This window comes from Rhinopithecus roxellana, chromosome 18 (assembly GCF_007565055.1).
Source record: "Rhinopithecus roxellana isolate Shanxi Qingling chromosome 18, ASM756505v1, whole genome shotgun sequence".
NCBI lineage: Eukaryota > Metazoa > Chordata > Mammalia > Primates > Cercopithecidae > Rhinopithecus > Rhinopithecus roxellana.
In genome coordinates this window covers 50550664-50567182 of record NC_044566.1, presented here as the reverse complement: position 1 = coordinate 50567182, position 16519 = coordinate 50550664, and the positions used below count along the sequence as shown (strand labels likewise).

General features: G+C 38.3%; 1 protein-coding gene across 4 annotated transcripts in view; it reads left to right on the top strand.

The window, feature by feature from the left end:
• Positions 1-16519, top strand: part of DGKH (diacylglycerol kinase eta) — a 203237-nt gene that overhangs the window by 84982 nt on the left and 101736 nt on the right. For all 4 annotated transcript variants that reach the window (XM_030922229.1, XM_030922231.1, XM_030922228.1 and 1 more), the window contains exons 3-4: positions 9448-9558; positions 11539-11619. In XM_030922229.1, the coding sequence (XP_030778089.1) occupies positions 9448-9558; positions 11539-11619 (192 nt within the window). The remainder of the gene's footprint in view (positions 1-9447; positions 9559-11538; positions 11620-16519) is intronic.

The window sequence follows — 16519 nt, the reverse complement described above, 5'->3', positions numbered from 1 at the left end:
TTTGAAGAATGTAATAATTCTGTAGAAAAAACATAAATTATTTGCTTTGAAAATGACTCTATAAGGAACATCTCTAAATGCACAATATTCTCATAAAAAATCAGGGTAGACATTTTCTGCCCCTCTAGACGTATGCCTTTGCGCGTTGTGTCCATTTTCATACACGTGAAAACAAACAGCCTCAAATCTGCTGAGCCCTGGAAACCATAAAAGCATTTCCAGCCTGTGTTTCTTGTTTACTTATTGATACCATTTCCCCTCAATCAGGGGCCCAGGGCTTTCCCGTTTTCTAATTTTTTTCTTTGTTTTAAAATGCACAGTTACCTTTACATACTATTTTATACTGTCGCTAAAAGTTGTTTAGGTCAAGTCAACCAACATTTGTTTATGGAGGCCCTCTGAGGTGTTACCTAACACCATAGACGGTGATGTTACAAAAATGGGGAGGATGCAGTCTTTGCCCTCTTAAAGGCCGTGACCTGGTGGGACCATAAACATGTGGATGGACACTGTTCAGCGTCATAGATGCTGTTACACAGACAGGATAAGGATGTGTTAGAGACCCAAAGGTGGGAGTGGTGGCTTCTTCCTTCCCCTGCAGGGTCAAGGAAGCCTTCCCAGGGCTAATGGTGCTGGATGAATGTTGAGATGAATAGATTTCAAGGCAGACAAATGGAGCAGAGGATATGGAGGGCAGAGGAAGGAGCTTGGGAGGGGCAGGCCATACGTTTGGAGGGCTGCGTAGGGGCCTTCTATGGTACATATAGGAGCTTGGACTTTATATGGAAGGCAGAAGAGAACTAATGAAGGGCTTGAAGCGGTGGCGTAATTTAACTAGATTTTCATTTTAGGAAATTACCCACATAACCATGGGAGAATGAAGTAGGGTATTTACATTTCCTTAAAACCGTGCTTTTAGGACATAAATAGACCAAACATTAACTTTTCTTCCCCATTGCCTTAAACAGAACTTTACAAAAATCCGAATACACCCACTTCTGCCATTTGAATTTCCAAATGATTTATTCTTTGGCCAAGATATATTTTTATAGCACTTTAATGTTCTGTGTTTGGGTTTAAGAATTACGGGCTGCCTACCTTGGGTGACACCAGATGCTACAGTGATGCAGCTCACCATATAACTCTCCCTAATCCCCCTTGGCAGTGACAACAGGCTTCCCGTATTTCTCCTCAAAGCGTCTTGAAATAGGACTGTATTGAATGGGCATGACTGGGCTGCATATTTTAGGCATTTTCAGGAAAAGAAATAAAGAATTCGTATGCGAATGAATCTGAGCAAGCATCTGAAAGAAGAGGAAAGGATTTAGAGTAACAGAAAACTAACATGATGTCACATGACAAAGTTCAGAGACCTCCTCTTAGCTGAGGTGGCTTCCCATGGTGTTACTGGTCATCTGCATTCTGGTCCAAAAAGCAGTCCTGTGGTCAGTGCTAGGCCATAAGTCTTGAGTTCTGAACACGATGAGATGCCTTTTCCGTGATATTCAATGTAGTTTCTTTCTCCTTCTCTCACTAACTTTGTTAGACTAGAAGCTACATTACCCTCTTAAAAGTTCTTAGCTCTTATCCCAAGGACTTTCTGGGACATTTAACAGCGTTGTGATCTCTTCTTTTCAAAAAAAGTATTTATATTATGGTAAAAATTTTATAACCTAAAATTTACCATCTTAATCATTTCTAAGTGTGCATTCCAATAGCTTTAAGTATATTCACATTGTGCCACGTAATCTGTATATTTTTAGATGAACACTTCATATTTCTTTCTGATCAGGTTAATTATTTAACCTACTATTAAGTCTTGATTTTTATATCTCTTATTTTTTGCACATTCTCTTTTTAATCATAAATGATGAATCAATTTTTTTTTGAAGAATAACTCACTAAAATATTGATAATACAACCTTTGATACTTCCTTTCCACTGTGGTTATATTTTCCTCATATTCTATTTTGACCTGTCTGTATGGTAGTGTCCTTTTATGAGTCACAAGTGTACGCTTTATGAAGCAGTGAGCTATGAAACTGGATAGGACATTAAAGACTCCGAACCGTTGTTTGATTAGTTCAGGTTATTGAGGTGTGGGTGCTCATTGAGCTTTCCTAGTCTAAAGTGAAAATAATGTGTTACCCAGAGATTCTACATCTCCAATCTTGGTTTGAAAAAAAATCTAGGACTGAAAACATGGAATGAAAATGTATTCTTTTGTGTTTTGAAGGGATGAACATTTGAGTTCAAATTAATTTTTCTTAGGGTAAGCTTTTCATTTTTATAAAATAATGTTTAATGATCTTGGGAAGAATAACTATGTAGTATATCTTCAAAAGTAAAATTTTCAAATTGAATAAATTAGTATATTTCAAACTTTTGAATTAGGAAATGCCTGTATATTTTAGGATATGTTTGGTTATATAATTATTAACTACTGCTGAAAATGCAACAGAAAATTGGAACTCAAAATTTTTTAGTTATTGCTCTCTAACCTCAAGTAATATCAAATTATACTGTTTCAAATGGTATAGGAGACCATTAAGCTAACTGAAGAGAAAGTTTAAAAGAATTAATATTGGTTACTCATAACCATATTAAGGACTGATTTATTTACAAAACAACAACCAAAAAAACTAATCGAATTATTTAAAGAACAACCACCAAAACACTAATCCAATTTATTGTTATATGGAGGCCATCATTTTTAGTTACAGTGGATCTTGAAAGTTCGTGAACCCTCTACAACTGTATGTAATTTTCAGTGTGTGTATTATGTATGTGTGTGCGTGCACGCACGCATGTTTCTGGAGAGATAGTATTCACAACTTTCAACAGATTCTGAAAAGGCATCTTGATCCAACTAAGTTATGAACCACTGTCACAGATGTTAGTTTGCCCATTTTCCTTTTTATGTGCAGACCCCAATTCACAACTAGACTTTGTTCCAGAAGTAGTTTGTTTATGAACTGGTTGTTTGGAACGTAGACCACATTTTTCTATGAAAGTAATAATATGTATTAAACACACACATATACACACACACACACGTACACAGATGCACACACACACACTAGACATTCCCTGACTTACAGTGGTTCAACTCAATGATTTTCCAATTTTCTGATGGTGTGAAATCAGTACAAACTGTACTTTGAGTACTCATACAACCATTCTCTTTTTACTTTCAGTACAGTATTCAATTACATGAGACAATCAATACTTTATTAGAAAATAGGCTTTGTATTAAATGATTTTGCCCAACTGTAGGCTAACATAAGTGTTTTGAGCACGTTTAAGGTAGACTAGGCCAAGCTGTGATGTTCAGTAGGCTAGGTGTATTAAATGCATTTTTGACTGACAATATTTTCAACTTACGATGAGTTTATTAGTATGTTCATTGTAACTTGAGGAGCATCTGTACTTACATAAATTATAGAACCTTCACAGTAGTGATACAAAGACAAATGAGATAGACCTCCTGGACTCCAAGTAGTTTATAATCCAGGCTAGGGCAAAAGGCAGGTAAAACCTATCCTCAACCTAAGTTGAGATTGACCTCCTAATTTACCTGTGACCTTCCTGTTGATTTTTTTGCAGCTGTGTCAGGATTCATTCCTTCTCACCACTACACCCATAGAAGTATTAGGCAACTGGTATCCTTGGGATTTAGACACATGAGAGAATAGCATGGGGACTTAAGCATTAAGGCAAATTTATGACATGGTTTCTATGGAAAGATGTACTCCTAGTTCTAACTTGGAACCCAAGTTCCTGGGACACAGAGAGTCCTTCACTTGGAGCTTCATTAGTGGATACTGTCTGTGTGATGAATGAAGAATATACATCTCCTCTGCCATGGAGTCTCTCCCTCAAGAGTCCTTTACACAGTTAGCCAGAATAAGGACCTTCTCATTACTAATGACCATTTGTGTTTGAAATATTCAGAAGTCAGACTTTTCTTTCTGAAGTGCAGCATGAAAAATTTTCCCCACTACCCCAGTTAGGTTCTTGATGAGGGATATGATAGTTCTTTGTAGCTAGACTACATAATATCTGGCAAACTTTTATACTATATGTTGGTTGTTGACCAAAGGGGGAAGCTAAAGGGTGAAAGAAGGCAGAAAGGAAAGTGGAAGGAGAGGGCATGAGTGCTTCATGATGTCATCACAAGATTTAGCATCTCATTATGCCACATAAAGAGTGGCAGTCTCTTAGTTCATTTTTTGTTGCTTAGAACACCTGAGACAGGGTGATTTATAAGAAAAATGAATTTATTTCTTACAGTTCTGGGGGCTGGGAAGTCCAAGGGCATAGCTGGGCATCTGATGAGAGCCTTCTTCCTGGCAGGGATTCTCTGCAGAGTCCCAAGGTAACACAGAGTATCACATGGTGAGGGAGCTGAGCATGCTTTTGTGTTAGCTCATATCTTTCTTCCTCCTCTTGTAAAGCCATCAGTTCCACTCTCATGTCAGCCTATTGATCCATTAACCATTACTCTATGTATGGATTAATCCATTCATGTACACAGAGCACTCATGACCTAATAGCTTCTTCAAGGCTGTAGGTCTCAACACTGCTATATTGAGGATTGTATTTCAACGTAAGTTTCAGAGGGGACATCAAATTATAACAGACAGTGTCAGTCTTTCTTCATAATTCTTAATGTTTTCTACAGGTCCTGGGAAAGCTTTTTAGATTAGACTTTTAGCATATCATGTCATTGCATATGATATGTGCACATATTTTGAAACATGGATCAAGAAGACATGCTCCACCCATGTAGATGAATAGGAGGAAATTTTGTCTTCAGAGAATGTAATAAAGAGTGGGCATGTTTTGGCATTAAACATGAATTTTCACTAAGAATTATAATTACTTTAGCCAAATAATTTTGCAAGGCGTTCTTTGATTTGACTAAAAAATGTATATGATCCAAGACCACAATATTTTTTAGCCTTATAGAAAGATGTGACTAACTTTAGAAAAGACAGAGATTTGGATTAGCTTGTACTTTCACCATTTGCTACCAAAAAGCCAACGTAGAGAACTGTGGTCTGTTCCTTAGTTACATACTAGCTACATTAAGTCACTAATTCCGCAGATATGGAGGTGCCTCTTTACAGATATGCAAAATGTATATTATAAATTTCAAAAAGTTATACATTTTATGATGTTCCTCTAATAGTGTCTATCTACAGAGTAATTGCTACAAACCAATATTTTAGATAATTATACCTGTTCATATTTTCTAAAAGAAAAAAAAAAGCAATGTAGACAGGAAATTAGTAACAGAGCAGCTGAAAATTAGAATGACTAGATTCTGTGTTGAGGTTAATAGTCATGCATGTACAAATAATGTTTTTCCATAGAAGATAATCTTTGTGACTTTGGGTTACACAAAGCTTTCTTAGATTTGACGTGATTCATAAAAGAAAAAAATGGATAAATAGGACTTCATCAAATTCAGGATCCCTCTGATCTTCAAAAGATCCCATGAATACAAGGAAAAAACAAGTCACAGACTGGGAAGAAATATTTGCAAATCACATGTTAGATAAATACGTTGCATCTAGAATATGTAAAGGTTATTTAAGATGCAAAAATAGGGAAACAGACAAGTCCATTATAAAAATGGACTGAAGATTCAAACAGACAGTTCATCAGTGAAGATGTGCAAGTGAAAAATAAGCACAGGAAAATGCTCAAAATCAGTAGTCATTAGGGAAACACACATGAAAACCACAATGAGATACTATATACCTATTAGAATGCCTAAAATTAAAGTGACTGACTGAATGTTGGTGAGGATGTGAAGCAGCTGTTGGCAGCAGACCAGTGGCTGCCTGGGGACAGGCAGCGATTATAAAGGGATACAAGGAAAGTTTTGATTGTGGCGAGTATGTTCAGTATCTTGACTATGGTAGTGGTTTCATGGCCATATTTGTATGTCAAAACATATCAAATTGTACACTTTAAGCATGTGCAGTTTCTAATATGATCATGATATCTCAGTAAAGCTGTACATTTTCTTTCCTGTAATGTTGCTTCCTTTGGTTTGTATTTCTGACTTAATTGGTGATAACATAGATTTTATTTCAGGGGTGCATTCTTAAGATGTATGACTATTTAAAAGATACAAAATAATTAGATGATGAATATGGATTTTTAGTCTTTCTGGTATAAATGTCACATAATAAATCTGAATATTTCCGATAATTTTGACATGCAGCTAATACTGATATGCACTTACTATTAATACTCTCAACCTCAATAGATTTAAATTATGTTAATTTGACTTATTTAAAAATTTATATTGTTATTTATGTTTTTCCCCTTTTTAAAAATACCTTTGTTAGGAATATGTTTTAATTTTTATTGTTATAAGCAAAAGTTTAGTGTGATTTATGGAATAAAAAGGTAGTTATAGAATATAAGTCAGTGTGAATTGCTGTACATGTTGTTTCCTTTCTGTATTGGGATTCCATGTTATGAAATATTGCTAAAAATAAGTAGGCTTTGGAGTGAGACTTGGGGAGCTCTTAATTCCTGCTACAGTGAGTGGTGGTAACAGTGTATTTGGTGATAGGGTTTGCCCTGTGTTTACATGGGTCCTGGACTCTGGTGATGGGAGAGATGATAGAAGATGACCTATCCCCACCCGTATATATTAAGCTGGCGCCATGTGGTAGGACATTGAAATGGTGGTTTACACTATAAAAAATGAGTTGCAATTATAAAAAAAAAAAAAAGGCAGGGGAGGGAGGCCTTAGAATGCTGGCATTAAATCTTATTTTTCTTAAGAGTTTGTGCAAAATGGGGCCTGGAGTTTCACTCCAGGAGCACTTTTAGCTGCTGCCACATGAAGCTTATTAAGGGCAAGATTTCTCCCGACATCTGGCCTTTCTCACTGCTTCCTCTCAGGAGGCCTCTCTCACCATTGCTTCTGTGTGGACTCCAACAGCCGTAATTGGTTTAGATGTGCAGCTAGACCCTACCCTAGTCTAAGGCAGTGGCTTTCCACCGTGGCTGCCATTCGAGTCACCACCTCCTTTCTCACCCGTTTCCCCAGTGTCACTTTTCTGCCTTAAACATTTCACTAGCTTTTTGCACTTAGAAGAAAAAGCACACTCCCTGTTGTGTCCAGCATATTTGACTCTTGTCTCCTGTAACCTCCTCTCTTGATACAGTCCTACTCCAGCTGTTATTTGTCCTGACAGTGGCTGCAAACACTTATTTACTTCTTACAAAAAGCTCTTATAATTTGATGCCTGGCAAACACTCCCTGGACTTAATAGCATAATGATATCATAATAATAACACTTTCTGCCATCTATTGAATGTTTTCTCTAACCCAGACAGTGTACTAAGTGCTCTACAGGCATTATCTTATAATTAAGTTAGATGCAACAAACTTGTGAAGTTGGTATTGTTATTTCCGATTTTTAGGAGAGAAAACTGAGGTGTAGAGTTGAAGTAATTTGTCCAGGTTCACACTGTTATTGTATGCTGGAGCCTGGCTTGAAATCTGTCTGTCTGACTCTAAATTGGCTCTTTGGTACTGACTTTCAAAAGTGTTTTGTTACGATTACATTGTAATGATTCCACAACGGTTCCAGGAAGACAGTCTTAGAGCAAGCTGTAGAGTAAAATTCTTATTGAAATTCAAAGTAAATATTAATGCAACTTAACTGTCTTACTGGAGACAACAAACTTTTCTCAATATATTATGTCTTTATGGTAGTAAGTAAGAAATAATGTTGTTTAAAAGTTGGAAATGAATGGTGGAATCAAACAGAGATATGATCTCAGCACCTGCCATTTATTCGTATAGATCTCATTATCATATGAACCAGATAATGTTCTAGGCGCTGGAGATATTGTCAGTGTGCAATCCAGTGGGATGATTTAAAATTTTGGTTCTACAAGCTGTTTTTATCTTGGAGGCTCACTATAGCACTGTAACTCTTTATTGAATGCTGTGTAAATGTGATCCATCTTGGACCCTATCCTAAGGGGGTCTATTTGAGCCAGTGTTGTGATATGGCCTCTAAGGTAATCCTATAGGAAGGCTCTAGTGCAATTTGCTTTCTTTTTTCCTTTCTTTCCATCCAATTAAAATGAAACATTAAATTTAACTGTTTTAGATATAATAAACTCAGGGACCTTATATTCTAATAGGGGTAGCACAATAAGCATAGTAAATGACATTATGTGTCAGAAGATGGAAAGTACTTCGTGGGGTGAGTAATAAGATCAGGATGGGGGAAAATATGGTGAGCAAGCACAAGTTTCAGTGTGAAACACGCAGTCACTCAGGTGGGTCTCACTGAGATGGTCAAGACCTGAAGTGGGTGAAGGGGACAGGACAGCCAGAGGGATATCTGAGGGAGGAGAGGGGAGGTAGTGCCAGCCTACAGCAGGAGTATGTAGGCCCACTGCAGAAGAAAGCAGCCATTGTGATGGAGGAAATCAAGAGAGGGAAACGCTAGACGAGGTCAAAGAGGTTCAAAGTATTTTGCTGCCGAAAACGAAATGAGCTAGCATACCTAAGGCATTTAACCAGAGCCTGGCCCAGGGCCACAGCGTCCCTGCCTACCTCCTCCAGCTGCATCTCCCTCTGCTCCCTCTTGCAAACTCTTCACTGCATTTATAGCAGAAAACTCTTTGCAGATGCCCCAAATATCCATGTTTTAACCTTTCTACTTTTGCACATACCTAAAATGTCCTTCCCCCATCTCTCATAAACTCCTTCAAGACCCACCTTGGGACCTTGTCTGGGAACACTGCTTTGACTCCCTCTGAGGTGAGCTAATGCTTCTTTCTCTGGACCACCTGCACAGTACTGTGTATATGTTAGAAATAACACCTGGCTAATGGTAGCTAACATTTAATGAGCACATACTATACACCATGCCCTAAGTCCTTTAACGTGTTTTTTATTTATTTCTCACAACAACCCTATAAGGTATGTCGTATTGTCATTCCCATTTTACAGATGAATAAATAAAGCCATGAAGAAGTTTAGTAACTTGCCTGAGATCATCCAGCTACTAAGTGGTGGCACCAGGAGGTGAACCCAAGGTTTCTGGCTCCAGGACCTATGCTCTTTCGTAATCATATTATACTGCACCTCCACCATACTTACTATATACAAGGCAGTGTGCGCATAACACTGTATTGCAAGTATTAGTGTATGTGCATGTGTCTTGCCTATTACTCATGAATTCTTTGTGGGCAGGGAACCATGTCAAATTCACTTTTGCTCTTTGGGGCTTTGCACATATGCAAAGCTGTGATGAGATTAACATATTCTCTTGTAATTTGTAAGGCATGAGAAATATTATTCCAAATGTTAATGAAAATGCACCATTGGCTCTGCATTTCATTTGGGTTTGAATTTCATTGTAACTGTGTCATTGTGCTTCTGCTTCTCTCTAGACCAGTATTAAAGAGGGACCGCTATTGAAGCAAACCAGTTCTTTCCAAAGGTGGAAAAAGCGATACTTCAAACTTCGAGGCCGCACCCTTTACTACGCAAAGGACTCAAAGGTAATTCGAGATAATACTAGTTTCAAGCATTTGAGACTGTGGATGGATGTAAAATTTTGGTTCTGTAAGCTGTTTTTGTTTTGGAAGCGCACTGTAGCATTGTGCTCTTACATGAATTCAATGTAAATGTGATCCGTCGTGGACCCCATCCCAAGCGGGTCTATTTGAGTCAGTTCCATAACATGTCCCTAAGAATAATCTTTTAAGAAGGCCCTAGTATAGTTTCATTTCTTTCTTCCTTTCTTCTTTCTTGACAATTAAAATAAAGCATGAAATGTAACCTTATTAGATGTAATAAACGCAACGTTTTTGGTTTCCACCTTTTACCTTGTAAACCTTTCCCTGACCATGAGAGAAAGAGAGAGCTGCTGTAGTTGCTAAGAATTCATGCTCTGTGTTCAGACGAGAGCTCATATCCCACTTCCAGCATATTCCAGTGGAGTGGCTGTGGACAGCACGTGTTGCTGAGAGGAGGCTTAAAGGAGAAAATACACATCAAGAGCTTACATGGTACCCGACATAAACTAACTAATCACTCCAGTATGCTGGTAATTAGGAATAAAAATCATATGGAAATCAAATCAAGACTTAAAATATTTTTTACGTAACAGTTGAATCAAATAATAATAATACAGTTTTGGGAGAAGCCATTTGTAAAAACTCATATTTTAATATTCAAAAATAAACATTAGGATTTCTGGCTACTGTGCCAGTTGAATAATCAATTATTTTCATTTTTATAAATGTATGCTCCTGATATAATTGGTAGAATTGTACACCAGGAGGTAAAAACAAGCAAACAAACCTAATTCTGAGTTTATGTATCTATAGAAGTAATAACCATGTAAAATAATCTTATTTTACAAGTCATTATGTTCAGAATTGTCCCTGATCTGGCTCCATCCTGATTTTTCACATTTATCTCTAGACAGCATTGGCTGTTTGACAGCCTCCAGTTTGGGCTCATGCTACCATCATTATGATGACTGCCTTTTCCATCTGCACTTGACAAAGTTCCCTGTTCAAGATCCCCTCAAATACTCCTTATTCCATGATTCACAAGAGAGAGAGAGTTCAGTTTTCTGCTGAATTGATCATCTGTGACCTTCTATAGCATTTCATTGTATTTCTTCTCTTTTACTCTTGTCTATCTTACCGTAAAGTTAGTTGTGTCTATTTAATCTCCTGTGCTAGACTGTAGATTCCTTCCAGTCAATGAACAAGTCTTACAGTCAGATTGGTTGAACTGAAGTAGGCTAGTTCTACAGTCTACTTCAGTGTCAAGTCCAACTGTCAACTACTTCCAAGTTCTAGTTTCCGCAGTTCTAGTGGTGCACCATTATGCCTGCCTTGCTGGAAGAACGCTGAATGAGTGTGAACAATGAGTGACTAAAAGTGGGAAGCCTACATTTATTGACTAGGACTTCCTACTTGCTACCTTGTGTGTTAAGAGTATACAGAAAAGGTCATCTGCTACTTGCAAAGCAAATTCATTACCTCATTTGAACACATAGTTACAGATGAGGAAAATAAGGTTCACAAGGTTCAGTTACTCGTCATGAGCTAAGCCAGGACTAGTTCTCAGCTCTCACCCTGCAAGCCTGGAAACAATGATATTGCCTCTGCCTCCCTGGTAGAGCTGTTACAAGCTTCAGAGAGATTGCATTGTGCATGTGTATGCCACACACTCAGCAGGTTCCCCATAAGTGGTAGCTGTTATGCTTCCAGAGAGCACAGAACATTTGCATTGAAGTAGTGTTTCCAGGAGGTCTTTAAAGTCCTTTTCAGTTGGGGTTTTATGAATTAGTTGTACTTTATGCTTTTATTTTTCCTTTCTAGGAAGAAATTGCAGAGAGTACCACCAACTTAACTTTTTTTCCCCCCATTTTCTATTCCTAATTCCTGTATTGAAAGAATGTATTGAAGAGCATTGAGTTAGGTTTTCTTCTAATGTCTTTATATGTTTTTTTTCATTAACAGTCTCTGATATTTGATGAAGTTGACCTCTCAGATGCTAGTGTAGCTGAAGCAAGCACGAAAAATGCTAACAACAGCTTCACGGTATGGTTATATTCTGCTAACTCCCTTCTCAAAAGTTATAGAATGACCTTTCTTAAGCATGTACAGAATGCCCTGTTCAATTGCAAACTGTTGTTAACTTATGCATGTTGGAGTTCCTACCAACACAATCAACTTTAAATACACTGTATATTCTAACACCCAGTACCAGTTATGACTCATTTAAGCTGGAGTTAAATATACTTTTTAAAAATTTTATAATTTTTTCCTTTTAATTTTAATGCTTTAAGTTTTTCACCTCCTTTAAATTAATACTTCAATTAATTCCATTGTTCTTGAATATTTAAAAAGTGTATTTACCTTCAGTCTTAAAAACAATATTTTCTCTATGTAGTCTGCTTTCACTCCATTTCACCCCAGTTGCCATCGTTCAGGCAGTTGCTGTAGTTCAGGGCTTCACTTCTCACTTAGGTAATTCATTCGGCAGCTCTGTTCCAGTTTCTTCTTTTCTGATCACAGATCACATTGCTTAAAAAGGCGTCACTGGTTCCACATTGCCTGCGAATGGCATCCCCAACTCAGTCTTCAGATCTTGTAAGATCATGCCTCAGCATTCTAGTATTACCGGACAATTAATTTGTCCTTCTCTGTCCCACCAGTGCAGCAATTCTGCCTGTGCCTGTGCTTTTCCTCTTCCCTCTGACTTCAGTGATTCGTCCCCCATCTATCGCTGTGAGAATCCTACCAATTCTTCAAAGCTTATTATAACCCATTTTTTTTCCAACTTCTTTCATTCACAAAGTATGGATTGAGTTCCCAACATGTGTTAAGCACAAGAAATTCAGAGGTGAATGTGTATGTATATAATTTCCCTCAAGATATTCCTGGCATTGTTCAGCCCATTTTTCTGTGGCTACTTTATATAGCTACCTACTCCCTAGGTCCTCAAAGGTGCATTGTTCTTGCTCTGTTGTCACTCCCATCCACACCCCCAGTCCTCCCGGGAAAAGTACTACTCCTGACAGCAGTGTGCAGTGTCCATCCCCTAGGCATGCCAGGGCAGGGGAGACAGACTGCTAAACAGGTGTACAGCAATGCCATGATAGAGGTGAGCACTTGTAAGGGTGGGGGAACACAGATGAATTCAGAGGTTGCCTTATTGATTTATGGGCATGTGGGATAATTCATAGTGTAAATATTCCTCCCTATCTCCCCCAATCCCCAGGGAGAGTTTAGTTTGAGAAGAGGAAAGCCAAGAATAGAGTCCTGGGAAAATGTTAAAATTCAAGGTTTAACCAATAAAGACTCAGAGCATTCTTAAGTAAAGGAGACTCAGGAGTCAGTGATGTTATAAAAACCAAGCAGAAGAGAGTTTCAAGATAGATGCTTTGACGTGTCGTATACTGTAGAGAGGTCAAGTCAAAGAATTGAAAAGTGATGGTTGAATTTGTTAATTTGGAGGTCATTTGGTCCCATTGATGTGAGTAGTTTCAGTGTGGGGTGGGGCTGGGGGCAGGCATTAGGCTGCACTGTGAATGCAAGTGAAAGGCAGGCAGGGATAAGGTAGGTAACTGTTTTCTAAAAGCTTGGCTGTTAAAAGGAGAACAAAGATAGCTAGTAAAATGTTTCGCCCAGAAGAGAATTTTAGTTTTGTTGTTGTTCTTTTGTTGTGTTTTAAAAATGATTTTGAATGCATTTATATGAAGAGAGGAGGCATAGTTAGAACGAAAAGTTAAAGACTCAGGAGAGAGAGGGAATGACTGATGAAGCATGATTGCTGAGTAAGCTGACGGGCGTAGGAATCAGAGCGCAGGTTAAGAGATCAGCGTCGAACGGGAGACAGAAACCTTACAGAGGCAGGCGTGGCCAGGAAGTTTATATATTTCAAAACCAAATACTGTTTTCTCAGTGAAATTGAAGGATAAGGTTATCTGCTGTGAGTGAAAGTTGAGGATGGTTAATAGTTGCTTCTGTAGAAAAAGAGAATCAAAACTGAGCAGGGACCTATAGATGATTACTAAGTAGTGAGTGATGTCTACCAAAGATTGGAGATCAGGTTTAGTAATGTTGTTACTCCCTGTGCTTATAACATTTTCTTTAAGTGGGAGTAGAGAACAAACAAATGAATTGATCCAGGGTTGGTGGTTTATAGGGCATATTGAACAGAAATAGAAAGGGATTACTAGATATTTGACGGATTGATAAATCATCCATCTCTTTGCTCTTCTCAGTCTTTGAGACTACAATACAGAGTAGGGGACAGCTTTGGCTGAACAGGATTCAACAACCACTAAATATAGAGCTTCTGATGAATTGTTGGAGACCTAAGGCCAAAACGTTGCTTATTCCTTCTTTCTCCCACTTGAAGTTGGGGTAGGGTGAGGTAGAAAGAACTTCACCAGTCCTACTAGTAGGATTAGCCACTTGCTTTTCCCTGGGCAGTGAAGAATAATCCTCTCGCTGCTGGAGCCTCATGGAGGGGGAATAAGGGTTCCCCCCAATCAATATTTATTTGTTTGTTTTTTAATCTTCTTTATTTTTTAATGACACATAGTGATTGTATATATTTATAGGATACATAGTGATGTTTCAATGCATGTAATGTACAGTGATCAGATCAAGGTAATTAGGATATCTGTCATCTCAAACATTGACCATTTCTTTGTGTTGCACACATTCAATATTCTCCTTTAGCTATTTGAAGCTATATAATATATTACTATTAACTGTAGTCATCTTACGGTGCTATAGAACACTAGAAATTATTCCTCCTATTTAGCTAGAATTTTGTATCCTTTAAGAGTTTAATCTGAAAGAGGGTTTCAAAATTTAAGCTTTGAAGCATGCGTTAATTTAAGGTGAAGACAAGGTCTAGGGTTTTGGAGTAGGAAATTATTCAAATACTTATACAGGTCTTTCTTGGACCTTCAACTGGGCACATGATCTTTCTTATAGCATTTCTTACAGAATTTAGCATATGCTGCCTTATACTTAGTTAAGTATTTATTTTTGGCCAGGCATAGTGGCTCACTCCTGTAATCCCAACACTTTGAGAGGCTAAGGCAGGAGGATTACTTGAGGCCAGGAGTTTGAGACCAGCCTGGGGAACACAGTGAGATTCTCATCTCTACAACAAATACAAAAATTAGCTGGGTATGGTGGCATGCATTTATAGTCCCAGCCACTCAGGAGGTTGATTGCTTGAGGAGTTCGAGGCTGTAGTGAGCTATGATCCCAGCCTGGGCAACAGAGTGAGACCCTGTCTAAAAAAAAATTTTTTTTTTTTGCCAGGCTTGATGACTCACGCCTGTAATCCCAGCACTTTGGGAGGCTGAGGCGGGCGGATCATGAGGTCAGGAGATCGAGACCATCCTGGCTAACATGGTGAAACCTTGTCTCTCCTAAAAAAAATACAAAAAATTAGCCAGGTGTGGTGGCACATGCCTGTAGTCCCAGCTACTCAGGCGACTGAGGCAGGAGAATCACTTGAACCGGGGAGGTGGAGGTTGCAGTGAGCTGAGATTGCGCCACTGCACTCCAGCCTAGGTGATAGAGCAAGACTCTGTCTCAAAAAAAAAAAAAATTTTTTTTTTACTATTTATTTTTATTATAATCTCCTTGAGGATAGGGACTCTGTCATACCTTTTTATCTCATGGTGCCCTATCCATAAGTATTTGTTGATTTTAACTAATAAGATGAAAGTTTATTTTAGCCATGAGAAGACTTTTTGTTGAAATATTTTCAAGAAATTTATTCATTCAACCGAATACTATTTTTTTAGTTTATTGGACTAGAAATATAGGGACTGGTTGGGCACCGTGGCTCAAACCTTTAATGCCAGCATTTTGGGAGGCTGGTGGTAGGATCTCATGAAGCCAGGAGTTTGAGACCAGCCTGGGGAACATAGTGAGACACCCCCTTCTCTACAAAAAAGCATACAGAAATTAGCTAGGTGTAGTGGTGCGTGCCTGTAGTGCTAGTTATTCCAGAGGCTGAGATGGGAGGATCGCTTGAGCTCTGGAGTTCGAGGTTGCAGTGAGCTATGATTGCATCACTGCTTTCCAGCCTGGACAACAAAGTGATTCCCTGTCTCTAAAACAAAACAAAGCAAAATAAAAGAACAAAGAAACAAAAACAAATGTAGGGACTAAAAAGTTAGGCAGATTGCTTAGGGTTTTAGAGCAAATGAATTTGGTAGAACTTTCCAGGGTATAAAATGGAGCAAGAGACATGTTTTCAACCAGTAATTGACAAACCTTCCTCTCTTTAAATATTTAAATATCTTACCTTCCTCAATTATTGTGACTGCTACTGATGCTGTTATTGTGGCTGGTTCGTGTCAGAGGCTAATGGTGTAGTTTGGTGTATTATGGCTGGAGGATCCAGGAATGGCCAAATTCTACTTCATTTCAGCTCAGCCATCCCTCCTCTTGCTGAAGTTTCTAAGGGTGATATATTGACAAAGTACAATAGTGGATGGAAACTACATAAATAGTAAACGGAAAATGGAAAACCTGTGCTTTGCCTGAAAATCCAGTGCTGAACTCTCTGGTAAAATGGGTTCTAGAGATCAGGGCAGTGACTGACCTAGCCTGGGAAGTTCCTCAGTGTCATTTCTGTGACGTTCAGTTGGGTATGAGTGAGTCACTAAGGCCAGCCAGGCTTGGAGGGGGCCACAGACATTAAGACAGTCATGTCAGAGGATCGGGGACATGATTTAAAACCTCCGCACAGTATGATTACTCTTCCTTTCTTGTGCAGTCTCTCACTCTCAACTCTGGAGTTAATAACTGTTTTTTTTGTTATCTAAATTGTCTCAGGTACTCTATTAGTTTTCTACTGCTGTAGAACAACCAACCACAAACTTAGTGGCTTAAAAAAAGTCCATTTATCTCAGTTTTTATAGGCCACACAGTATTGCTAGATTCTTCTGCTCCAGGT